The 27,099-nt window shown below is 41.7% G+C and overlaps 1 protein-coding gene across 3 annotated transcripts in view; it reads right to left on the bottom strand.

The window, feature by feature from the left end:
• Positions 1–1,499: 1,499 nt before the first annotated feature.
• GADL1 (glutamate decarboxylase like 1) overlaps positions 1,500–27,099 on the bottom strand; it is a 96,664-nt gene continuing 71,064 nt past the window's right edge. For all 3 annotated transcript variants that reach the window (XM_081164677.1, XM_081164676.1, XM_081164678.1), the window contains exon 15: positions 1,500–2,195. In XM_081164677.1, the coding sequence (XP_081020803.1) occupies positions 2,022–2,195 (174 nt within the window). In that variant the 3' untranslated portion in view covers positions 1,500–2,021. The remainder of the gene's footprint in view (positions 2,196–27,099) is intronic.

Here is a 27,099-nt window from a genome sequence, read left to right as displayed (position 1 = left end):
GCAACCCCATTGTCACCTTTGACTGGACGTAACCGTCCAGTGGTCCTTTACCTTTTAAGCTACACATCATTTCCTTGCTCATGTTGGTGGGTTAAAGTCTGGCAACAGAAAGGGCAGCAAAAGCAGGCATAGCAATTCCTGGAAGCACGCAAGATCTGAACTGTGGGTATAGAGCATCCATGCTTGTCCGTAAGGACTGTTCCAGACATTTAAATGGGGGTACAACCAAGGGGTGAAGAATGCACTCTCTCCCCTGCAGTGAATGACGGAAAGCCAGCTGACAAAGGGACTGAGCAGAATTTGTTGATATATTTCCATCCCACCTTTCCTGCGAGGAGCTCAAGGTGGAAAACATGGTCTTCCATCTCCCCGTTTTATCATCACAACAACTCATTGAGCTTCCTGTCTGAGTGGGGACTACAAAACAAGACAACAAAATAGCTTCTGAGTAGGTAAGTGAGAACAGTAGGCTCACCACCAGCACCCCAGGGCAGTATATATAAATTGATTTAATAATTAAATGGTAAGAAGGGGTCCATCAGAAGGAAACTTCCCCCGGGGCTTACTCAGGCCTAAAACTAGTTATGGGAAGCTGAGAAATATGTGAGGTCCCTCATTAACAAGTATCCAAGCTCAATTTTTATTTTTTAAAAAAGAAGAAATAGTCTGGATTGGTTTTTAAGAGTTATCAATGCCTTTTTATTCAAAGATTCAACTAAGAACACACATATTTTGCACATAATGTGCTGCTACAAAAAGCACTTCTAGACGATTTGTTACGCACTATACGTATCATCACATAGATCTCACAGAAGAAGGTAAAATACAGATCTCTAATAAATTAATCATTACACCATGCCTGCAAATATAGCAAAACTTCTACATACAGCAATGGAAGAACAAGACCATGAATTACAAAGCAATTGGTTAAAACACACTGTAATAAACAAATTAAATAGAATGGATTAAACCTAGTATGGGTCTTTTCAGCTTCACAAAAAGTATTTTACTGTAAAACTATGTCTCTAAATATTATGGACAAATTTCAACTTATTACACACCTATATTATTTTTTTTAGTGTAATCCCTCCAGTTATACTCTGCTCAAGTGAAATTTGATAGTTTTTACATCTTTAGAAACACACCAGTGGATGAATCAATACAGTAATCCTTACCTTAAATAGCCACACAGCATAAAAAAATACAACTCTAGGAGATATATACACACACATACACATGTGGAATTTATTTAACTTCAATAGGCCTCTAAAATGCTTAAGAAATACCTCGCTGATGTTTTAGCAGTAGAAATTTAATACAAACTGTCTTAGAAACTGTGTACAATCCCTCTGACCCAAGATAAAAAGAGAAAAGAATGACGTGTAAATTACAATAGGATGGATTCAGGCTAAATCACACTTGATGAACTTAGATCCCATTGAAATCATCATCCACTTTCCCCTCCATTTTAATGGTACCTAAGTAAAGTTAACTTAGTCCATTCACTTTAACTAATTTATAACAATATATGTTAGCAGTTAATGGGGGCCCATTTTTAGCATTCAGTTATCAGCCAATGACATATCAATGTTAGACACAAAATGTCTAGTTTTGAAAAGCACCGGCTCTTTATTACAAGCAAGGCTACAAAGAATTGACCACCACTTCTCCAGGCGTTCCTGGCAGTGGCTTCAGCCAGCTGGGCATTTATCTATGGATTACATGGTCTAATACCATTCATGTTGCAAACATTCTTACAGTACAACCCTAGACATGTCTACTCAAAGGTCAGTCCCCTAGAGTTCAAGGAGGCTTACTCCCAGAAAACTGGGTAGGGGGGTGGCTAACCTTTGGCCTTCCAGATATTGTCGGACCCCATCTCTCACCAGCCCCGGTCAGCATGGCCGATTGTCATGGATTATGGGAGTTGTAGTCCAGCAACATTTTGGAAGGCCACAGGTTGGGCGACAATGCCGTAAACTCTGCACAACTAAGGAAAGCCTAGCACTGTGAAGCATCAACTACAAGTCTTTGCCTAGTGAGTCAATCTCGTCGAGCAGGAAGTCCATGTCCTCTCGGCTCACCTGGGGGCTGATAATGACCTGGCGGAAGAAGTTGACTTTGCCACGATGCGGCTGGTAGCCCAACATCATGCTGCCTTTCTTCATCAATCTCTCTTTAATGATGGGTGCAACCTGAAGGGAGGAAGGAAGGAAGGGAGTCATATATTAAGAAGAAGAGAAGAGTTTGGATTTGATATCCCGCTTTATCACTACCCGAAGGAGTCTCAAAGCGGCTCACAATCTCCTTTTCCCTTCCTCCCCCACAACAAACACTCTGTGAGGTGAGTGGGGCCGAGAGACTTCAGAGAAGTGTGACTGGCCCAAGGTCACCCAGCAGCTGCATGTGGAGGAGCGGAGACGCGAACCCGGTTCCCCAGATTACGAGTCCACCGCTCTTAACCACTACACCACACTGGCTCTCCTGCAAAGTAGTACAAAGCAACAGTCTGTAAAGGGGCTCAAGTAGGCAAGAAAGAGTCGAAATCCTTTAAAAGAAATGAAATAAGGGGGAGAATTAATAATAATAATAATAGTAATAATAGAATTGATATACTTCCCTATACCCAGAGGTCTCAGGGTGGTTCACAGGGAAGAATCCACATGTATGTATCAAACCTTACATATGCTTGGTTTGATAAGAACCTGCAAGTTTGTACTGGCCTCCTTAAAATCTTAGGCTCTGCTTGTTTGCTCAACCAAATCTCCCCCTTCCACATTGCTTCTACATATGGAATTCTGTCCCACAAACACATCCTGGCTGGCTGGCGAACCCAGAAACTGACCTCCCTCCCACACACAGGGAGATTTGTGCACAACATCACATTGGCAGGATCATGCCTCATATCAGTTAGCAGAATTAAAAACTATGGTTTAGATAAAGGGAGAGGGGGGAAGTGCAACAAAGCAGCTAAAATTAACATTATATAACAAGCGCAATAAAATATACATGGTGCCCCTTTATGGGTGGTAGCATACATGTTCAAAAGCAAGAGGTGCTCACTGTTTAATACCCAACCCATTACGTTACAAAACTCAAAATAGTTCACTGTGGATCTGCATTGTCACTGGCAGAAAACGACAATTTTGCAACAAGCAGCTAGAACCTTATTGGCACCAAGGTGGAGAACAAGTCTAGTTCCCACCAAGGAAGGATGGCAGTGTAAAATGCTTGAATATGCTGAAGTGGCTAAGTCTGATGAACAGGGTAAGAGAAAACAAAGATAAGGAATATAAGGAGGAAGGGATAATATTTATTGAATATTTTAAGAACCAGTGTAGACAAATACATAGCTTAGCGAGTCTCGAGTAAATCCACCAGAGTTGAAATAGATGGAGTATTTAATAGATAACAAACTGGATGATTAAAAAGATGTGGATTATGCGGAGTAGTAGAAAAGCAAAGGAATCAGGGAAAGTGTGGAAGGGAAGTCATATGGTATGTGTATACATGCTGTATTTGGTATGAAGTTGTAAGTGGGACGGGGAGGGAAGGGTATGGGGGTTAAATATGCTCTGTTCCTGTTTTTGAAAATGCAAAAAAAATAAAAAATAGAATAACAAAATTTCTGGCGCACTGCTTATTTTATTACCTTTGGTTTTTTTCAGTCAAAAGAATACACACAAGTTACTCAATTAGTTAATGTATCGAGAAAGAAATGTTGGATTAAAACATATCACTTGAAAATGAGAACTACAAGGGTTAGATTCTGCTCCCTGATACAATCTCTCTTCAAAACAAGCAATGCTGCTTTAGATTTATGTGCGCATGTCAATGAAAAAGAACAACTGGCCTTACAAGAAGTGTAGTTTTGGGAGTGGGGTGTCGTATCTAATGGAATGGGACATTCCATAAGGGAGTCACCAATTTGGGGGGGTCCCATCTCTGCAATACGCGGAGTATAATGCCTCCTGGAGCACTGTACAGCTAAAGGCTGCCTCAGCTGAGGACAGCTGGTCCAATTTGTAATGTCTGGTAAAGGTGGAAGATGACGACCAGGTGGCTGCCCTACAAATGTCCAACATGCGCCAGAATGTGAGATGGACGGGGTAATTTAAGGGACTCGTTAAGCCATGGAAATATAGGCCTTAATCCACCTACCTAAGGTTGCTTTGGAAACTTTAACCCCTAATGTAGACAGTGAAAGGATACAAATAAAGAGTCCGTTTTCCTCCATGGCGGCCATTAAAACGGCAAAGATGCACGCACATAAACACACAGCCTCTGATTTTCACCAAATAAACACTCAACTCCTTTTGTCACACCGTGGACCGGGAGGAGGATTATAGAAATTCAGACCCAAAAGTCTCCGTTTGCCACTCCGTGGACCAGAAGAATAGGGGGCAAAAGCCTCGTGCCAAACCACTCAACTCCAATTGCCACACCGTGGACCAGGAGTGGGGGGAAACAGAAGCTAGACGCACACTCCCTGTCACACCAGGAGGGTAAGGATGAGGGCAGGCACTCCGTCAGCGCCAAAGCGAACCAGGAGGCACTCAGTCAGGGCTCAATTTCAAAGGCAAATGTAATAGGAACGCTCATTCCGTTGCCCGTGTTAAAACAGCGAACCGGGATTAGGTGGCCAAGTCGTTTTTAAATCAGAGCAAGAGAATGCGAATGCCACACCAGCAGTCACACAAGTAGCACACACACCAAAACGAAATAAATAAATACAGTTGTGACCCCAGAAAAATGGTGGCAGCCGTTGAGGGAAAGAAAAAGAGCGCGCCAGCAGAGGGCTGGCGCTCCTGAAGGCGGGAACGGCTGTTGGCACTGCGGCAAGGGCACCGGTTCTGGAGAATTGATCAATGGAAGTAAACAACTAAGGAATAAAAGAAGGGTGGCAAATAAGCAGAACGACCAAACGTAGAGAGCAAATGAAGGGGTTTGTTTGTTTGTGGGGGGAAATACAACACGCAGACGAAGAACTGTAAAACTAAAACGGGAATAAGGGAAATCTAAAGAAAAAAAAGGAGGGTTCAGAAACTAGTAAAAAAACTTAGGTGAGTCAGGAGAGCTGGGAGGAATGGACTGTCTGCATCTAGATAGGAGGAAAAACTGAGGGTTTAGCCTATTTCCCACAAGTCTTTGTTCCTGTCTAGTGTCTTGCGACATGGTGAACACCCATTCCACTGGATACGACGCCCCACAAACTAAAACTAGTATATAACTCAACCTCTCCCTTGTTCTTCACCACATTTACACACACAACCCAATTCACTTTACGAAGGCAACAAGCTGGTGGTAAATTCTTCTGATACACTCAAACCTTTCTCTCTTCGTGGCACAACTTTCAGATATAAATATTTCTGATAAGGAGGAAGGATTTCATGAAAGGAGAGGACACAGCCTCTTCCATTTTGCAAATTAAGTCCAAAATGACACGTAGCGCCATCTTCCACATGTTCAGGTTTACTCAGAGGATACTGAGTTTGTTGGGAACACTTCCAAGTGAGTGTGCTTTTAGGATTGCAGCTTCAGCATGTGATCTCAGGCATGTTGTTGATAACACAGGTGTTCCACAAATAATCATAGCACAGAAGTTCACCCAAGAGTAGCCACATCTAGGTCTTCCCAGACTATGCTGGAAATCTTGGCCTGACAAGTACTTATTTAGAAAATAAATACATGCCATATAACCCTAAAAAATACAGCCTCCATTCAACCTGCGCTGGGCTCCTTCCTATGAGCAAATATACTGCGTTCTGATTTTGAAACTCATTTGCTCAACCTCAAAAAGGCAGTGTCAGAATCTGCCGATCAATCGATACGATAAATATGATGATGCCTACCTTTACTTAATAGCATTCTTTCTCCTGCAACAAAGATACACTTCACTTGATAAAGCCCAGGTAATTAATTTTAATATAAATGTCAGAAAATTACTCAATATATTTCCCAACCTATCATATTGTACACACATCCCTCGCTATTTTAATATCTAATGTGCAAGTGAATGTTGGCTTGAAATCAATGTTAGATTCAAAAGATGGCATGTTTTCACCTGAACCTGCCTCTGCTCATTTCGATTTGCTTGTGCGGTAAGTCCTGCTTTTTTTTATTATAGGCCAACCACCTCTCTGGATATTAATTACACATCACAACATGACACAAGCACGAATCAATGAACACAAAACACAGAATGTGATACACGGCCCGAATATTCATTTCAATTTCAAAAGTAAGGAAAAATACGAGAGAGAGAGAAAGCAGATATTGTTAATAAGACGTGTGTTGCAAAAGAACTAGGGATAAATTTGGAAAATATATGGACAAGTGAAAATGATAATTAGAATTGTTGATACCTAATGGAATTCCTTTCGCCCCCTTAACCAGCCTTGTAGAAAAATTCACTAGACTGGAAAAAGAATTTTCCTACCATTTTTCTGTGCAGCCAGATGTGTCACTGGGCTGTTTGAAGTGGTAAGTTACACCTCTAAAAGGAATAAGAATAGCTATAACATTCTCTCTTCAGATGATGAATGTAACCTAAACCTTGTTTTTGTGTTTTATCCCAGACATGTTCATAATATTGCTGCTCAGTTCATAATCTCAACAATAGCTTGCTTTCTTCGTAAAAGATGTTCCTATACAGAAGAATGGGGATTTGCATAAAGCAATGTTGTTGCACAACCTAAATACTACAGTACTTTAAATAAAACCCATGTAAAAATTGAAGTGGCTTAGCTAAGTTTCTTTCCCGTGTCCTTGTTTTGAAATTTATAGGAACTTGGCCTAGTGACCTACTTGACCTAGGTCCAGGAACAGTAATTTATTCCTTACCTATTTTGGAGCAGAAGCTTAAATTAATTTGAATTTGGGGACATTTCGCTGGCCTACATGCCAATATTCAGTCTAGTGCTTGAGGACAACCCTGTGGCATTGTGAGATTCTCAGGAATAGATAAATGCTCATCTTGTAGGATGTGCTCTGGAACTTTGCAAACTGAAAAGATGGAAATGTTTGGGAGATTGCCAGTATTTATTTATTTTTTTACATAAGAGCAATTAAAAGGTATTACTTGGCTTTCCTCAGCCTTATGCTTTGCCCCCCCCCCCCCATGTCATTTGTATATCACAAAAATAGCAAAATAAATGTGGATAAATATCTACAACATACCGTATTTTTCGCTTTATAGGACGTACTTTTCCCCCTCCAAAAATGAAGGGGAAATGCGTGTGCGTCCTATGGAGCGAATGCAGGCTCCTTGGCTTCGCGGCGACGCGCCTGTCCTGGAAGCTGGAGGAGGAACAGAAGGGTCTCCTTCTGTTCCTTCTCCAGCTTCGCTGAAGGGTGCTGTGCCTTCTCCCTCTCTGCGCAGCACCTTTCCTGTGGAGGAGGGGCGCTGTACAGAGAGAGAGAAGGCGCAGTGCCCCTTCAGCGACGCGTCTGTCCTGGCTTCTGCTTTAGCCCTGCGCAGCCTCTTTGGGCAGGGGGAGCCTTCATCCCACTGCCCTGAAGAGGCTTGGCAGGGTTACCCCAGAAGCCAGAACAGCCACACGGTATCCCAGAAGCCAGATCCCTCTTGCTGTTCTGGCTTCTGGGGTTCAGAATAAGTTTTTCTTGTTTTCCGCCTCCCAAAACTAGGTGCGCCCTATGGTCCGGTGCGCCCTATGGTGCGAAAAATACGGTATGTTTCATTATTAGTGGTCAGTGTATGAGTTCTTGGTTTATGAATTGGTTTAAACAAGTAGGAAGAAGAAAAAAGGAAGAAGAGGGGGAGTGGCAGGGGGGTCTGGTGGTTATGCTTCTACTATTCTACTTAGTGTGTGTCAGTGTTACTTGTATGGGTTCTCGTACTATTCACTTGTTGCATGCATTGGGTTTTCTCTCTCAATATATATATCACTAATGTGATTCAAAAATTGTTCGCTCTGTAACATGATTTTTAAACATTGTGTTTGAGAGCTTACAAGTTCTGGAGGCTGTCACTTCAATACCCAAGTCTCTGACCCAGGCTTCCTCCACCTCGGCCCTCCAGATGTTTTTGGCCTACAACTCCCATGATCCCTAGCTAGCAGGGCCAGTGGTCGGGGATGCTGGGAATTGTAGTCTCAAAACATCTGGAGGGTCAAGGTTGAGGAAGCCTGCTCTTAACTCACATGGAAGAAAGAGCAAGCTTGTTTTCTCCTGCTCTAGAAGGTAGGACTTCAAACCAATGGCTTCAAGCTCCAAGAAAGGAGATTCTGACTAAACATCAGGTAAAACCTTCTGACGGTAAGAGCTGTTGGACAGTGGAACGATCTCCCTCTGGAGGTGTGGGCTCTCCTTCCTCGGAGGTTTTTAAGCAGAGGTTGGATGGCCATCTGTCATGGGTGCTTTAGATGAGATTCCTGCCTTGCAAGGTGTCAGATAATCCTTGCTGTCCCTTCCAACTCTACAATTCTAGGATCTCATAGCAGACTTTGCAGTTGTGAAACGGACTGTGGAGAGATGCCAATCATAAGGACATTTCCAACACAAAAACACCGAAACAAATCCTGTAGTAAATGGGTCAGTGAAATTCGCAAATGATTTCTTGCATTTACTGAGCTTTCCTTGACCTCTGAGAGTCTGTAAAAAAAAAGAAAAGAAGGCATCCTCTTTCGATTTCTGGACTGTGCCTTTCTCAGGATGTCTTCATGAAAGTGATATTACCATATATTACACAGCACAATTCAAAGTGTTGGCGCTGACCTTTAAAGCCCTAAACGGCCTCGGTCCTGTATACCTGAAGGAGCGTTTCCACCCCCATCGTTCAGCCCAGACACTGAGGTCCAGCTCCAAGGGCCTTCTGGCGGTTCCCTCATTGTGAGAAGTGAGGTTACAGAGAACCAGAGGGCCTTCTTGGTGGTGGCGCCCGCCCTGTGGAATGCCCTCCCATCAGGTGTCAAGGAAATAAACAACTATCAGACTTTTAGAAGACATCTGAAGGCAGCCCTGCTTAGGGAAGTTTTAAATATTTAATGCTGTTTTGTTTTTAACACTCGACTTGGAGCCACCCAGAGTGGCTGGGGAAACTCAGCCAGATGGGCGGGGTATAAATAATAAATTATTATTATTAGTAGTAGTAATAGTAGTAGTAGTAGATATTTGTGCTTTGCTTGCATTGTGTCTTTCAGTGTGTGAGAATGTAACTGAAATGTGGCGAGTGACACTGCTAAACCATGGCAACCTCATGCCCTCTAGCTGGCAGGGGGCATGATGGGAGTTGTAGTTCAAAACATCCACACATTTTGATTGAGGAAGGCGGGTTTAGTGTTGCATGTCCGTGCAGACATTGGCTTCCTAGACGTAATGACCTTTTCCATGATTAGCACTGCCATTCTGTGGAGAATTCTGACTTTGTATAGTATACTCTGTGGATAACGTGGCTGGACTCTGGTCACCCTCAGCCAGCGCGGCCAAGTGGCAGGGATGATGGGACTTGGGAGTCTAGCCACATCTGGAGGGCCACAGGTTCCCCATCTCCGCTGCACATTCTGCAAATCAATCATATTTGGGAATTCCTGCCACAGGCTTTTCTATGCTGAAATGCAACCCATGATACCACTACCATCATGTGTCAGCAAAATTGAGTTACCCACTCCCTTTCACTAGTCATCATTCTCACATGATTGAAAGGAGGGCAGATTCCGTTAATAACTTCTGAATACTTTTTTTAAAAAAAGAAAGAGATAAATTTAATTGAAATGAAGGGCAGCGTAGTTTTAGAAACCACTGCAGCCCCCAGAACACATTAGAGAATCAGATGCAACATACCAAATAATAGGTCTTAATTTCTGTCCTAGGAACTCATCACAACCCCATAACAGGCCATTGTTTCACGGTGTTAAAACTGCACCTTTCATTTACTGGCGTTAAAAAGAAAAAAATCAGTGAAATGCCACAAATACTTTGCTTGTTTATTGCTTTGTATTGTGAAATTGGTTGCAGATGAATGCAAAGGCTTTTTCCCCCCTCCTCATCTCCAGTGGTAATTAAAACCAAACCCAGGTCATTTGTCAGCTGTCACCCCGACTGGGATAAACGAAATACCAAATGTTGGCACTCCCAATTGCAGCTTTGGTCCTTTTGCCAAAGCAGTCTGTAAAAACCCAAACATGTTTTTCTTTTGTCTAGAATTTGTTCTGGGCCCACATCCCTAAACCACTAATAAATTATTGCTGCGCATGAGTGCACCAGAGTTTCCCTTGCACTGCATCGTACAACAAAATGGAGAGATAAAGGCATTTGTCAAAATAATTGTAGCCGCTTCCACATTCCTCAGAGCTACTGGATGTTATGAAGAGGAAGAAACAGATGCCTCCGTATTTGCCCAACCCGTTTCATTTATTGTGGGGATGGGGGACGGTTTCTGGCTTAGACATGTTTAGTCATAATTCCAAAGATGGCAGGTTCACCTCATTGACTTCACCACCAGGCACATAAGCCAGATGACCAGTCAAGTGTCATTGGTCTCTGTCAGCTACGATATGGGGAATTGCGGTCCTGAAACATTGTGACCGGAAAGCAGACTTGAGAAATACTGCAATTAGATAAATAAAAACTACGTAGGAAACCCAGGTTGTAAAACGCTAGGGCTGGAATCCAAAGCGATATTGCATAGGAGCAGCCATCCTGCTGTATTCTCCTGTGGTGCCCAAAAGCAGCTGCCAAAAGTCAGGATTAGGACTTGGGAAAGGAAAGGAAATTAGCAAAGCCCCATTAGGTGCACTGATGAGTTTCAATGTGCTCTGTATATATGGAAGGCTTACATATAATTGCTCTTCCAGGTAAATAAAGCTGGGAGACAAGGGTGCTTCGAGCATTCTTTTAGTCATGCTATTAACATCCCAAGGAGGAGGAGGGGGAGAAGAGAGATCTTGCTACCCTGCTGGCATGACCCTCTTGTTCCAGCCTCCATGAGATGACTGCAGGGAGAGGAGGGAGCCTGTGAGTTTTAGAACCATGGTCCTCCAGGCTTACAAAGTGAGCCTGCCAAGTAGAGAAGGCTCCTTGATGCACACAGATGGTGTCAAGCTGATGGAGAACAGAGGCAATTGGGGACGAGGGTGCTTGTTCCCTTCTCCTCCTACATGCAGAAAAGGTGTGTAGATAATAGCTACTGGCCAACATCTCCTTCAGAGCCTAGGACTTGCCGACGATCAGAAGGTTGGCGGTTTGAATCCCCGCAACGGGGTGAGCTCCCGTTGCTCGGTCCCTGCTCCTGCCAACCTAGCAGTTCGAAAGCATGTCAAAGTGCAAGTAGATAAATAGGTACCGCTCCAGTGGGAAGGTAAACAGCGTTTCCGTGCGCTGCTCTGGTTCGCCAGAAGCGGCTTAGTCAGGCTGGCCACATGACCCGGAAGCTGTACCCCGGCTTCCTCGGCCAATAAAGCGAGATGAGCTTTATTGCAACCCCAGAGTCGGTCACGACTGGACCTAATGGTCAGGGGTCCCTTTACCATTACCTAACATTTCCTTCAGCGAGAAGGAGAACCTTGAATACAAGCTCTAACTTCTATCTACTTCTTCCACACACTGGTTTTCATGCCACAATCACTCTTTCTATAATACGAGTAGCATTTAGCATTTAACGGGATTTATATAATAATAATAATAATAATAATAATTTTTTATTTATACCCCGCCCTCCCCAGCCAAGGCCGGGCTCAGAGCGGCTTACAAGCAATAATAAAAACAAGATGAGTGATTATAACTTAAAAACAAAAATAAAATACAACATTAAAATAATGGAACATTAAAATATTAAAATGGAGCCTCATTGCAGGAGAAGGAAAAGAAAAAAGAAAAAGGGGGCGGAGGGAATCAAATTGGCTCCAATCCAAAGGCCAGGCGGAACAACTCTGTCTTACAGGCCCTGCGGAAAGAGATCAGATCCTGCAGGGCCCTGGTCTCATGAGACAGAGCGTTCCACCAAGTTGGGGCCAGTGCTGAAAAGGCCCTGGCTCTGGTTGAAGCCAATCTAACTTCCTTAGGGCCTGGGACCACTAGGGTGTTGTTATTTATGGACCTTGAGGCTCTCCGTGGGGCATACCAGGCGAGGCGGTCCCGTAGGTACGAGGGTCCTAGGCCGTGAAGGGCTTTAAAGGTCAAAAGCAGCACCTTAAATCTGACCCTGTACTCCACCGGGAGCCAGTGCAGCTTGAAAAGCACTGGATGAATATGCTCCCATGGCAGAGACCCTGTGAGGAGCCTCGCTGCAGCATTCTGTACCCGCTGGAGTTTCTGGGACAGCTTCAAGGGCAGCCCCGCGTAGAGCGAGTTGCAGTAGTCAAGCCTGGAGATGACTGTTGCATGGATCACTGTGGCCAGGTCGGGGCGGGAAAGGTAAGGGACCAACTGCTTGATGCGGCGAAGGTGGAAAAATGTCGCCTTGGCTGTTGCTGTGACTTGCACCTCCATGGAAAGGGAGGCGTCAAGGATTACACCCAAACTCTTAACGGAAGGCAATGGCACTAATTGGGCCCCCGCAAGAGAAGGGAGTTGGTCCCTCATCCCCATGCTATCCCGACCTAGCCATAGGACCTCATATACCACTTAGTCACTCATAACGCCTAAGCGGTTTACATAAAAATAAACATTAAAAACACTGATAAGAAGCTAATGTCAAAAGCAAGTTAACATTGATCAAAAGCCAAGTAAAACCAGGTTTTTCTTTTTAAATGTACCGAATAAAATAAAATTGCTTGTTAAAACTGTATTACCCTAATGGGGCAAAATTAAACAAGAAAGTATTTAACAATGTAGCAAAGCTGGCTTCCTAATATCAAACCTTGCAATTACAAAGTACGAAGGTCACCAAGAGCACGGAAAATTAAAACTAAAGGTGGTCTATTAATTAGCAGGAGTGATCCTTATCATTGTAGTGAGTCCAGGTTGGTCAGATCAAAAGTACAAGAGCTACGGGTCTTAAAATCTATATCAATATCTATCTATAGTTATTTGTTTACATACAACTAGGTCCTTTACTTAATACTCATCTATAAAGCATGTCATTAAAATATTGTTCAGAGAACAGCCCCCAACCTCCTGCAAAGCGATTCCCCCGCCCCCAAAGTAAATAAATTGCAGCAAGGCATCTCAAAAGAATATTTTAAAGATCTTTTCATAGTTTGTGTGCACTGGGATGAGTTTTGTTTTTTGTTGCTCTCTTCCTCTAGGGGAACAAAAGAAACACAGTACAAATGTATGTTCAGTGGGCAAGCATTCATTATTTGATGATTGGCTATTAAAAGGAGAGAGAGAGTTGTACAGTACTGTAGAAAAATAAATGTCTCATGAGAGATTTGGAACGGCTCCCTATTATTCACACTGAATATTACCGTTATCTGAGCTAGCATGTGTGGCATCCTCCAGATTTGCATTGCAGTAGGGATTAAAGAGTTATAATGATAGTAGTGCCTCTGTTTTAGGTAGATCTAAAGGGAAGCATTAACATTTAAGCAAGCCCAAACTCTTGTATATGGTTTAGTACAAAATCATTGCAATGACCTTCAGATCAACTCCAAGGAAAGTAAAAGAATCAGCAAAATATACAGTGCTGCGTGGCCATACAACTTCATTAAAAAGAATTAGGGGAAACCTCTATTTCAAAAATCTATTATCCATGTTCTTTATTTCTGTGCCTTTCTCGGGGTTGTTTAAAATCGGTCTTTTATATCTCTGATATTTGAGCCAAGCAGATATAATTGAAAGGAACTTGCATGTGGCAGTCATGTATGGACCAAGGCTGTGCTGAAAATTTCTCTTGCATATATATTTTTTCCTTACCATTCTCTATCAATTTATGAGAAAAGAACATCTGAAATATCATGAAAGAGAGGATAACATTTTGCAGAAAGTTCATGGGCAAGGTATATTGCTTATTTCACTTTCAAGGTGGCCAGGGGTGTTTTTGAATGTCCTTCCTTTCATTCTCCAAAGCATCTTTCCAAAGGTCTACATTATGCAGCCTCCCTAGGTGCCCACATTTCTGGAAAACCTCATTACATCCTCACTTGGGCTTTCCTGTAAGCATGGTAAGGTGGGGAGGCTGCCTAATGTTTTCCAAACAGTGGTAAACTGTTAGTGTTATTTTATTTTATTTTTTTAAAAAAATATTATCATTTACCATCACCTCCTGGCAAATGGAAAGGGAAGAAATGGAGGCAGTGAGAGATTTTACTTTCTTGGGCTCCATGATCACTCCAGATGGTGACAGTCATGAAATTAAAAGACGCCTGCTTCTTGGGAGAAAAGCAATGACAAACCTAGAAAGCATCTTAAAAAGCAGAGACATCACCTTGCTGACAAAGGTCTGTATAGTTAAAGCTATGGTTTTCCTAGTAGTGATGTATGGAAGCGAGAGCTGGACCATAAAGAAGGCTGATCGCCGAAGAATTGATGCTTTTGAATTATGGTGCTGGAGGAGACTCTTGAGAGTCCCATGGACTGTAAGAAGATCAAACCTATCCAGGACGGCACAAGGAGAAGGGGACGACAGAGGACGAGATGGTTGGACAGTGTTCTTGAAGCTACAAACATGAGTTTGACCAAACTGCGGGAGGCAGTGGAAGACAGGAGTGCCTGGCGTGCTCTGGTCCAGGGGGTCACGAAGAGTTGGACACTACTAAAAGACTAAACAACTGCTAGCACATTTGCAAAGCTGGGTCTGGTACGGTTTCAAATTGGATGGGGGACCACTCGTTGAGATTCCTGCACTGCAGGGGGTTGGACTATGATCACAGCATAAAAATACAAAATGAGAATACAAAATAGGGAATAAAAACAAGACAATAGGGAATAAAACAATAAGGAATAAAAACAAGAACAAACCAGTAACCCCCACTTCCACAAACACATTTAAAATACCATAGAATGTTAGTCAGTCAAAGGCCCGGTTAAAGAGAAATGTCTTCACCTGGCGCCTAAAGATATGTAATGAAGGCGCCAGGCGAGCCTCCCTGGGGAGAGCATTCCACAAAGGGGAGCCACCACAGGAGAGGCCCTGTTTTTGTGTTGCCCCATACATCTCATGGAGGATGCACACAAAGAAAGGCCTTAGATGATGATCACAGGGTCTGAGCCGATTCATATGGGGAGAGGTTAGGGGGTGGCAGTCCATGAGGTATTGTGTTCCTGAGCCATTTAAGGCTTTATAGGTCAGAAACAGCACTTTGGGTTGGGCCTGGAAAACAACTGGCATACAGCATAGTTGGACCAGGATCAGTGCAACATGCTCAAACTGATTTGCCCTGGTAAGCAATCTGACACGTTGTAAATCAGGTTTTCTAAACTTAGTTTTTCCACCAAAAAAACTAGGCTACAAGCGCATTTATAATTTTTTTAGGCATTTATAAAATCTTTTGAGTGCTGGTGTATCCCCCCCCCCCGCCGAAATCCTCATCATTTTATTGAGCTCTGTGTAAACTTTCAAAGAGATCTGATCATTGGTTATGAAGGAAAAAAATTAAAACGTACTTAAGCGTATCTTGTGCCATGGGGAGACCCTTGGACAGACAACGCAGATTTAACGAAACTTCGAAGTGCTATAAAAGTAAAACCGTGTGAGATAGAGGGGGGAAATTTAAGGGGGTTTCTTTCAGCCACAAGGGAAGGGTGTACACCAAATTTCATCAACATCCGAGACGGAGGGTGACATGACCTCATTGGAATGACCCGCTTTTAAACTGATTGGTTAGCCATCTCTCAGGGTTTATTTAAGTGTGATTTCTACATTGCAGGGGGGACGGCGACTAGATGACTCTTTTAACTAGATGATTCCTTTCCAACTCTGCAATTCTACAATTCTATGGTTTGTTGGCAGCTTAAGATCCAAAATAGTTTTTAACACAGGTATTTCTCACAATATGCCTTTTTTAAGTGATCCCAGGGGTATTCACATTTTTTTTTAATGAGAGGTTATCTATGCATATTTTCCTGGGATAGTCTCATGTCAGTCTCATAATTCTAGCTGCAATGTGTTTTTAGGATTTGCCCTGGAAAAGCTGTGTAGCTCATCGTAACTTTTCCCACTTTTTCCCAATAAAATCTTCCTGGGAATACCAAACGTTACATTAGAATCAGTTCTAAATTAAGAGAAAATAACCATATCCGATGTCCACAGAATATTTCTGCTATTTCTTTCTTTTTCTTTCTTTCTTTGCTAAAAGGCAAAAGCTGTTCACCCGTTGGAATTCTAATTCTCTTTATAGCTATATTGCCAATAAACAATTTTATTAAATGCAGTTATATGGTTCTCATTAAATATTTTACAACTGCTCCAATAAAAACTTTAAAATTAATGCTTGCCCTAAAACGCAAAAGAGTAGTAACCTTTGTTATGTGAGAGCATCCCAATCCAAATATTATAATTAAAAATGAATAGCAATAAGCTTTCACCATTGATTAATTACTGATTAATATTTTAAGCAGAGTTAAGAGTTCACCTTACAGCACATTAATTCAGAAATTTTAAATCTAGAGTCTCTTCACTTTTTCCAGAAAGCCCAAGGGAATTAACAGTGGAAACAGTTTGCAGGGGCTTTAGATATCTGCTAATGTAAAAGGACATCTTTATTATTATTATTGCATTTTACAAATGACTTTGAAAACAAATGAGGGGGGAGGACACACAGTGATGACAATATGGGTCCTGAATTTTTTGTTTGGAACATGGTTATTAGGGGCGCAGGTGGCGCTGTGGTCTAAACCAGAGAGCCTAGGGCTTGCTGATTAGAAGGTAGGCGGTTCAAATCTCTGTGACGGGCTGAGTTCCCATTGCCTGGTCCCTGCTCCTGCCCACCTAGAAGTTCGAAAGCATGTCAAAGTGCAAGTAGATAAATAGGTACCGCTCTGGTGGGAAGGTAAACAGCGTTTCCGTGCACTGCTCTGGTTCGCCAGAAGCGGCTTAGTCATGCTGGCCACATGACCCGGAAGCTGTACGCCGGCTCCCTCGGCCAATAAAGCGAGACCCCAGAGTCGTCCGCAACTGGACCTGATGGTCAGGGTTCCCTTTACCTTTACCTATGGTTATTATTTATGGTCCATAAAATTATTATTTTTTTTAAAAAAAATGTTTTAACTACTGCGGAATGTTTTGCTGGCGTATTCACAATCAGAAACAAATCATGCTGTAATAATTTGTTGTGGTGGATGCACCATGAAGAATTTTCAGCCTTATTGTAACCACAACCAATGCTTAAAAAAGTGAGCACAGGGTCACAATCTGCCACATTACGTGCTCCCTCTTTATAGATGCTGCTCTTTATAGCAAAATTAATAAAATGCTGTGAGCTTTATTCAGAGCCAATTTTCAAACAGTGTTTTCCAGCTGTGTATTTAGTGGTTTCCACATGTCACATTTTAATACGCTGCTTAATACAAAAGTCTCAAAACCAGTGGAGAGCCAGCTTAGGGGGTAGGAGGAGTCGAGAAACACAGAAAAATTACAACTGAGCTGAAGTGTCTCGCAAACTATTTCCACTATTACAGTGGAAGGTCCCCCAAAACATGGTGATTTAGAGCACAGCTAGCCCAGAATCCCATGCCAGTCTATTTGCTGGAGAGGAGTGCAAGCTATCTACAGCGAATTAAAGAACAAATTAGTAACCATAATAATATTGGGTGCTGGTATCACATGAAATCAAGATTTAGAATTATAGTCATGAGCCTCAGGCTCCCCTTGCATGTAGGCCAATCAGGTTGTGGATTCATTTCCACCTGGAGTTGGATTGGGTGGCTCCTGTGGACCAATCAGACTGCTGCATTCTGGATCCTATTGTTCTAGGACCAGACTGCTGCATTCTGAATCCTATTGCTCTAGGACCAATCAGACTGCTGCATTTTGGATCCTATTCAACTCAGTACATAACAATCGGTTTGCAGGCAAATTATTGCACACATAAGTTTGGATGAAACAGCAAACTATGGTTTGCTCCTAAACTAGGATTGGGAACTCTTTAATCACCACATATGAGGTGGTGGAAAGAAGGGAAATGGAGATGAAGACCATGGTTTAGTGTCACATCTGAGTAGGGTCATTTTTAATAATGTTTCTTTATGCTGATTTCCGCCCTGTCAATTTAGTAATCACAAAACCTGACTTTTGAAGGAAAGGACTAGGATGCTTCCGTTTTGTAATCAGTAAGAAGACTCCTAATCTTCTCACTGATTTTTCAAACAGGGAGAAAGTAAAGGAGGTGGGCAGCTGAACTTCACAAACACTTACAGAGTCCTCTATATGGATTCAGGTGCCAGTTTAAGAGAAGGTCAGACATAAGATTTATTGACCTCATATTCTAGAGGCCAATATTTATTCAAAGAGCTATAAATCTCGCTGTTTTGGCTCTCTAACAGATGTTAATCCTCCTATTATTCAATCCGTTCTATTAGTGTTAATTAAATTCAGTACACTTGTGAGTCATGTGTCAATATTCATTACCACAACGCAAGTCGCAATTACCGTAGTCCTGATTATTAAATCTAATAATATTCAATATATCAAAATGTTAAAGTGTTGTTGCTGTTTTTTTAAATGACATCACTTGCATTTCTGAAACTAACTGTATTTATACTTTGTGGGTTTAGCTTTTCCTTATATCTGAGAAGAATATAGCATTAACATGACAGATGTGGAAAGTTAAGAATGCAGGCATCTATAAGCACACGTTGAGAATTAGAATGGTGTTAAAAATAAAATAATGAGAAATGACTTCGGTCTCTGGACCTGAAACCAAATGTTTCCTTTCTTTGAGATACTGTGGTTACAATACAGTCTCCTGCTCCCATGACTCCAGGATACATACCAAACAGTTGTCACAAGCAAGCACAATTCCTTACATCTTATTATACTGTATACACATTCAGTTTTACATTGCTGCATTATTACTTTTATGGAAATACCTGGGAATCAGAAGCGTTATTCTTTTACACCATCAGATGCATTCCAAACTGAATTAGGGCGATGGCATATTAATCTTCTCTACTGCTTAGCAGTCTGGGTGCATTCCCTGACGGCAGCAGATATCGCTAATGTACAAGTAGCAGCTAGCTTCGCCCTAAATTATTTTAGTTTACTTTCACACCTAGAATGAACGTTAGGCTCACTCTTTCTTTCTTTTTTTAAGCTAGCTGTTCATAACGTTCTGACAGTTTTGTGTAATTCTGATGCAGAAAGCCATGCCTTAATATAGCAGCTATGCTATCACTAGGGTTTTGACAGGGGTGAAATGGATGACATGGCAGAGAGAGGTAACAGCAAAGAAAGGTGTTTAATTCTGCTTGTTCTTCCATGTTTCAGAAATTCAGAAACCTAAAAGGTATCGGGCTTAATGGCTTACAAAAGCCTTTCCAGGGCCATTATGTTGGACACCTTTTACCATCTATAATAATACAGTCCGAGAGTCTGCCCAGTACATGGGACTTTGATATGTAGAATAAGTTTGTCAAAGCTTCAGATGAAGAATTGAAATTCCTTGCCTGGCTCTGGAGTTTGGAGTTGCCCTGGCCATTCATTATGGCTTCCATTCCAGTGGCCTCTCGTGCCACAATGTGCCACAGTCTTCTTATGACTTTCTTGTGTGTCTTTTAGCAAACCGGTGGCTGTATTTAGCATGCCCGGTTCCATTACGGGTGCCACAGCTGTACATACATACAGGTGCAGAATCGTGTCCTCAGAGGTCCACATTATTTTGAGACGAAAGTACTGTGACCTCCCTTGCTATTTTGGACAATACAAGTGGTTCAGTGGTAAAGTGAAATTGCCTTGGCTTTCCTGGGCACCTATGATAGGGGAGAACAGTATGAGCCAAGTTCTCTTATAACAAGGGATAGCTGCTCTTCGCTCAAAGGTGAACAGTGCTGGAGTGACGTATTCTCCTTCTGAAGACAATATGGGAGTAAAATACTGCCTGGACACTGAGGTCCAGCTCCGAGGGCTTTCTGGTGGTTCCCTCACTGCGAGATGTGAGGTTACAGGGAACCAGACAGAGAGCCTTCTTGGTAGTGGCACCTGCCCTGTGGAACGCCCTCCCATCAGATGTCAAGGAAATAAACAACTATCTGACTTTTATAAGACATCTGAAGGCAGCCCTGTTTAGGGAAGCTTTTAATATCTGATGTTTTAATGTATTTTTAATATTTTGCTGGAAGCCGCCCAGAGTGGCTGCAGAAACCCAGCCAGATGGGTGGGGTATAAATAAATTATTAATTAATTAATTAATTAATTATTATTATTATTATTATTATTATTATTATTATTATTATTATTATTATTATTAAAATACTGCTGTTAGCAAAGGCGGGTGTGAAAGAGGCGAAATGCTCCTCCGATAGCATAGTGATGCTCTGCTGCACAGAACACATCAGTCAATGATGTTTTGAGATCTCCATTGTCAAGATTATTGCATAAAATTATTCCATTACTCCTGTTGCAGTTGTGCCCTGCCACTGTATTAATTATTGGTTAAAAGTTGGTTGCATTACCGACAACTATATGAAACACATAAAGAAGACAGCAAGAAAGGATTCAGTTACACAAGATCTAGGTTTCAAACGGAAGTGATCGAAGGGAAAGTGAAATTACTGAAGGCCGCATATTATTAGAATGGGAGACGAAAGATGAAGAGGTAAAATCAGTTATGATTAAATGGGCACAAGATGTAGGTCACAACATTATGATGGAAGACTGGGAAAAATTATGGAAAACCAATTTAAAATTTACAGATTGTTCCCTACTGAAGGAGAATTACATGAAGATGATGTACAGATGGTACACGACACCAAGTGCAGTTAGGGAAAATGTACAAAACTAGTTCAAATATATGTTGGAAGTGTAAGGAAAAAGAAGGGACATTTTACCATATGAAGTGGGATTGTAATTAAAATTTTTTGGGAAATGATATACAATGAATTGAAGAAAATGTTCCATTTAACATTTGTTAAAAAACCTGAAGCATTTTTGTTAGGGATTGTAGGGAAAGACCTGCCAAAAAAGCTCAAAAACATCTTCATGTATGCGACAACGGCCGCGAGAGTTCTGGTAGCACAAGGATGGAAGACTGAAGAAACCCCAGCTAAAGAATCATGGCAAGAAAAATTGATGGACTATGCAGAACTGGCAAAATTGACACATAAGCTACGGGACAAGGATAACTGTGACTTTAAAGATGAATGGGAACCCTTTACAAAGTATCTGGAGACGCAACAAAGCGAACTGGACTCCTTGGCTGGCTTTGAATAAACATTCACAAACTTTTTTTATTGATGATACTCAGCTAAACAGTTTGAGGATCTATACAACTGTGTAACATGCAGAAAACAGCATTCTTAGAGAAATCAAAGACTGGAACTGAGGGAAGTCGAGAGGTGGGGGTGGGTGGGTTTTGTGTGGAGGGTGGGAGGAGGGAGGAAAAAATGGGGGTGGGAATAAGGATGATATATTTCTGGGTAATATGTTTTGTTTTAATTTTGAATTAAAAAAAAGTTTTTTAAAAAAATGTTGCCCTGCTGAGCTCCACGTTACATGTGCTGTGAAGACATGTTGGGCTGGTGTTTCCAAGTATATAAAAACCTGTTTGTTTTTTTATGACCTACAGTCAATATGAAATAAATAGCTACATTGTAAAGCTGCTCCATTTCATTTTCTCATCTTTTCCAGCAGGAAAAATATATATATATTATTTTCTGTAACAGTTCCAGTGACTGATACTACCACTACTACTTAAACATTTGTTTAGCTTTGGCAGCTTTCAAAGTGTTGGAACCAACACTCTGGAACTGTGAAGAGTTCCTGTGAAATATTACCATATAAAGTTTATGAGTCAGCCAGACAGATTTTTATTGTTTGTGCGCAATGGCCAGTACAATGTGACTCACAAAAAAACCCCACAACAAGATAATCCAAATGTAGTAAGTTAAAATGCAATGCAAAGTTCCCAGAATCATTTAGATTCAAAAATTCATCTTGGCAAATCAGCACTGCTTCTGGCCAAAAAGGGTAGCCCATAATTGTCTTACTGCTAATGTATATTATTACCCAACTGGTATCAAGTACAAACCCAAGCCAGCGACCATCTAATTTTGAAGTCCCCTGACGGATGAAATGAGCAGAGGAATCTATTGCTAGGTGAGTTGCATAAAGGACCACTTTTGGTTATCTGTTTTAACACAGATTGAGGAAAGGCCATAGCTCAGTGGTGGACATCTGCTTTGCATGCAGAAGGTGTCCGGTTCAACCCTTGAACCCAGGGAAGGATGCCTGGCGAAAAGCAGGGGTTGGACTAGATGACCCTCGTGGTTCCTTCCAACTCCACAATTATATGAAAAAGCAGCTCTTCCTACGTTTTCTACAACAGTTCCTCCACAGCAAGCCTACAACTAAGCAAGGAAAGTTAGCCAAAGACAGGGCAAATTGCTTTTCACATATGTAGTTATAATTCGGGAATTCTGACAGCTAAGGAGGTATTTACATAATATCTTCATGTATTAGGGACGCGGGTGGCGCTGTGGGTTAAACCACAGAGACTAGGACTTGTCGATCAGAAGATTGGCAGTTCGATTCCCCACGACGGGGTGAGCTCCCGTTGCTCGGTCCCTGCTCCTGCCAACCCAGCAGTTTGGAAACACGTCAAAGTGCAAGTAGATAAATAGGTGCTGCTCCGGCGGGAAGGTAAACGGCGTTTCCGTGCGCTGCTCTGGTTCGCCAGAAGCGGCTTAGTCATGCTGGCCACATGACCCGGAAGCTGTACCCTGGCTCCCTCAGCCAATAAAGTGAGATGAGCACCGCAATCCCAGAGTCGGCCATGACTGGACCTAATGGTCAGGGGTCCCTTTACCTTTATCTTCATGTATCTGAGAATCACGCTACCCCAAGACTGTCCATCTCCCCATAGCCCAGGCTGCTACTGCAACAACTATAAAACTTTTCTGCCCAGGTTTTGCTGCTTCCATATCCTTGGTTCCAGGTTCTGACAAGAGAAAGATAGAGAACCTTGTAAAAGGAGATAAGCCAACGAAGAGTTGCTCTCTTAACTGCCTTGGGAACCACTCAGAGCTTCCAGGATAGTTTGGCCTTGCTGCTATAGATTAATTCCTCTGTTACAAGAATAACAATCTAATTTTACCCCGCAGTTATGGGTCACTTTATTATGGTCAGCTGATAATGATAGGGAGAGAAATGGCTTCCTTTATGCTGTAAAATAAACAGCACGATAATTGCTGTAACAATAGCATGTAACGATTTAACAGTTCACCATCCCTCCAAACCTTCCCTTCCTAGCTTAATCGCCAAAAGGATTGTGGAAAAAAAGATTAATCTTTCTGGAAGTGGAAAGAAAAAGTTTAAATGCTTGGCAAAGGAGGTAGTCGATACGTTTTCATTTTCTGCTGGGTGACTGAAGGAAAAGAGGAGGGGGATATCATTTATGTTGCTTTTGATCTCCATCTAGCGAGTGAATTAAGGAACTGCGCACATGGCGGAGATAATTTCACAATGGACTGTCATCTCTACAACAGGATTGGGATAATTTTTCAGCACGTGCAGCCGGCTCCCTTGAAAGACTGGATGTTTTAAATGTGAAAGCCAGTATCTTCAAGTATCAGATGTCCAAGATATTTTGGGTAACAGAAGACAAAATCACAGGAACACAATTTAGCAAAAGTAAAAGCAATTATTGATAGAGACATAGACGAGGCAGCAGAAGAATACAATGGACTTCAAACAATACAAGCCAAGGCCATTAAATGAACACAAGCCATTATGTAAATAACATTATAGTTCTTCAGATATACAGGACTTGCACCTCTTTTCCTACTTTTTCAAATACCATTTGGAGACTATTCATGGGTGACAGCTATTAACCCCTTATTCAATCAATTATATATTCTCCCTCTTTCTTCCTTTCAGGAAAATATCATTCCTGTAAATCTTGCTTTGATTCTGTGGCATGCTCCTGGACATTTCAGGGCTTGTTACTCCAAACACGGTGGTCCAAAAATGAGTAAGCTTTCATTCATAGACGACAAGGTGAATTTATTTTATTTTTAAAAAAATCTGAGTATGTCAGCTCTTGTGTTTTATAACATTCTTTTTCATGCAAAAACAAAAACCCTTCTGCAAAATTTTGCAGTTGAGGGGGTGGCTGATCAGGTGTGATGGAGAGATCAATAAGCAAACTATGTGTCTGTATGTTGAAGGAGAAGGCAACTAGCTCTCTAGGGCAGGGATCAGCAAACTTTCAAGCAGGGGGTCGGTCCACTGTCCCTCAGATCTTGTGGGGGGCAGGACTATATGGGGGTGGGGAAAATGAACGAATTCCTATGCCCCACAAATAACCCAGAGGTGCATCTTAAATAAAAGCACACATTCTACTCCCGTAAGAACACCAGGCAGGCCCCACAAATAACCCAGAGATGTATTTTAAATAAAAGGACACATTCTACTCATGTAAAAACACACTGATTCCCAGACCATCTGCAGGCTGGATTTAGAAGGTGGGCCTTAGTTTGCCTACCCATGCTCTAGGGCTTTACTTGGCTTTTTCCCCCCAAGTCTAAAAAGGCTATGCTGGCTAATGTTATTTCCACAATTTGGAAAATGATGGATTTGTATAGAAATACCTAGTTAGAAATGGGTACGCTGCATCCCAGTACATCCTCAAAGTTTGCCTATATTATCCTTTTAATGGTAAAACTTAGGTTCTTCAGGATCTCTCTTTAGGATCTGCCCTTGCTTAAGTACATGAAGTCATCCTACCAGTGCTTTTTTTTCTTTTAAAAAATGTTTAGGGGTACTCTCATTTTGACTCAAGAAAATCACCATTTTATAGTTCAAATCGGGGAAAATAAATACAGTAAATGGACAAAAGTACAAAGATTTACAAAATGGGGTATATGTACCCCTGTGCCCCCCTGAAAAAAGCACTGCATCCTACCCAATAATATTGGACATACAGTGGTGCCCCGCAAGACGAATGCCTCGCAAGACGGAAAACCCGCTAGACGAAAGGGTTTTCCGTTTTTGAGCTGCTTCGCAAGACGAATTTCCCTATGGGCTTGCTTTGCAAGACGAAAACGTCTTGCAAGTGTTCCGATTTTTTTTTGCTTTCCCCCCCTTTTTCTAAGCCGCTAATAGCCTTTTAGCCGCTAATCCGCTAAGCCTTTAATAGCCGCTAATCCGCTAAGCCTTTAATAGCCACTAAGCCTTTAATAGCCGCTAAGCCTTTAATAGCCGCTAAACCGCTAATAGCGCTAATCCGCTAATAGGGTTGCTTCGCAAGGCGAAAAAACCGCTAGACGAAGAGGCTCGCGGAACGGATTAATTTCATCTTGCGAGGCACCACTGTATATAATTGCTATGTGGAAATACATCTACAAACCTTAATAAATAAATAAAAGAAAACTTCAGTGACTACTACTGTGAAGGCATCTTCAGATTAAAGTTCTGTTTAACAAGCAGGCAGGGAAATAACAGAGCGACACCCTCTCCTGTTTAATTTTACAAAACTATCCAATTTGCTAATGTTTTCTAAAGCATTGTTACTTTATCATGCAGCCTAACAGTGAATGGGGTGAGGATACCTTCAGTCAGCACTTTTTTCTGAATTAATATTAGGTGCATATTGACTTTTAACTTATGCAGTAGTAAGAAATGTCGACCCACGAAGCCCTCCTTTGTATCTCTGAATGAGTCACTGTTCTGGATATGTCTTCTGCTTTGAAGGAAGGGGGGGAAAGCCCAGGGACAACCTCTCTGCAATGGAGTGCAGAGACACAGTGAGCAGGCTCCCTTAAATCCAAGAAATTCTGTTACATCACTAAGTCGGGAGTGAGTGAATAATCCAGCCACTCCGATACAAAGACAACAGAATTAGCCCTCTTTGGGAGAGCATGGTAGGAAGAACTCAATGCCAGATTAGCAATGAATGTAAATATGCACTGGGCAGCCTCCTTTGCATTCACAGAAGACTTCAGAGACTAATTTTTTTCCTTTATAGCCCACTAATGTGTTCTCACACATTTGGCGAAATTAGGCCCTGATGTTTTCTGACCCTCTTTTAACAACTTCTGTCATCCTGCTGGCCCCCATCTTGTAAATACTATACTTTCCAACAAATAATACTTGTACTCAATTATAGTCAGATCAAATTTACTAATGTCCTGGGCAATCTTTCCTGCAAAATGAGAAGTTTATGATACGCTCACTGAATTTATACCTGCTAACAGCCAATATTTGTAGGCACTTTTCTCAGCTTCAATAAATAGACCTTTCCTATTTTACCAAAGCAATCCTTAAAAAACCTATTCTTACACAGGGATTTGTGTCCCATCACTTGACTCCTAAGAACCCTTACTAGGAAGCAAATCCAACTGAACAGTCTTTCTCTTTTTCTAAAAAAAAGAAGAAGATACGAATTAAAGACTCAGAATACTCCAAAAAATATAACCCAGTACATAAAGTCTCATATAAGAAAGGAGAACAGATATTTGCCTGATGGAAGGCGGAAGACAATACTAACAAGCTCTGAGTTATTCCCTGGTAGTAGCTTAGCTCCCCAGAAAAACAGATCATCCTATAAATGCACCAGAGGGGAAATATGCTGATGTTTAAAAATATATATTAAAAACTGGAGCAGACTTTTCTTTTAGATTAAGATTTGCATGATTGCACCAAGAAGAGATTAACAACATGCACACTAATTAGAAGTTTAAATACATTTCTGTTGCACTGAAAAAACCCTCTGTGGAAGGAGGGACATGACTTCCTTCCTCACCCTTCAGAAGAAAACAGTTACTGAAACCTTCATGCAGAACTACTCGTCTTCCTTTTCAAAGACAAAACAAAAGGAAGAACTGCAATATTTGCATCTACCTTGAAGCACCCACAAACTCCAGAGTGGAGTCTTACAATTTAGACATTCTCTCAGAAACATATGCACATACTACAATTGTCTCAAACAGATCATCCTATAAATGCACCAGAGGGGAAATATGCTGATGTTTAAAAATATATATTAAAAACTGGAGCAGACTTTTCTTTTAGATTAAGATTTGCATGATTGCACCAAGAAGAGATTA

This window comes from Podarcis bocagei, assembly GCF_964188305.1.
Source record: "Podarcis bocagei genome assembly, chromosome: 12".
NCBI classification, from domain to species: Eukaryota; Metazoa; Chordata; class Lepidosauria; order Squamata; family Lacertidae; genus Podarcis; species Podarcis bocagei.
Note: the sequence above shows the minus strand (reverse complement) of the source record. Positions and strands in the feature narration are given on the sequence as shown.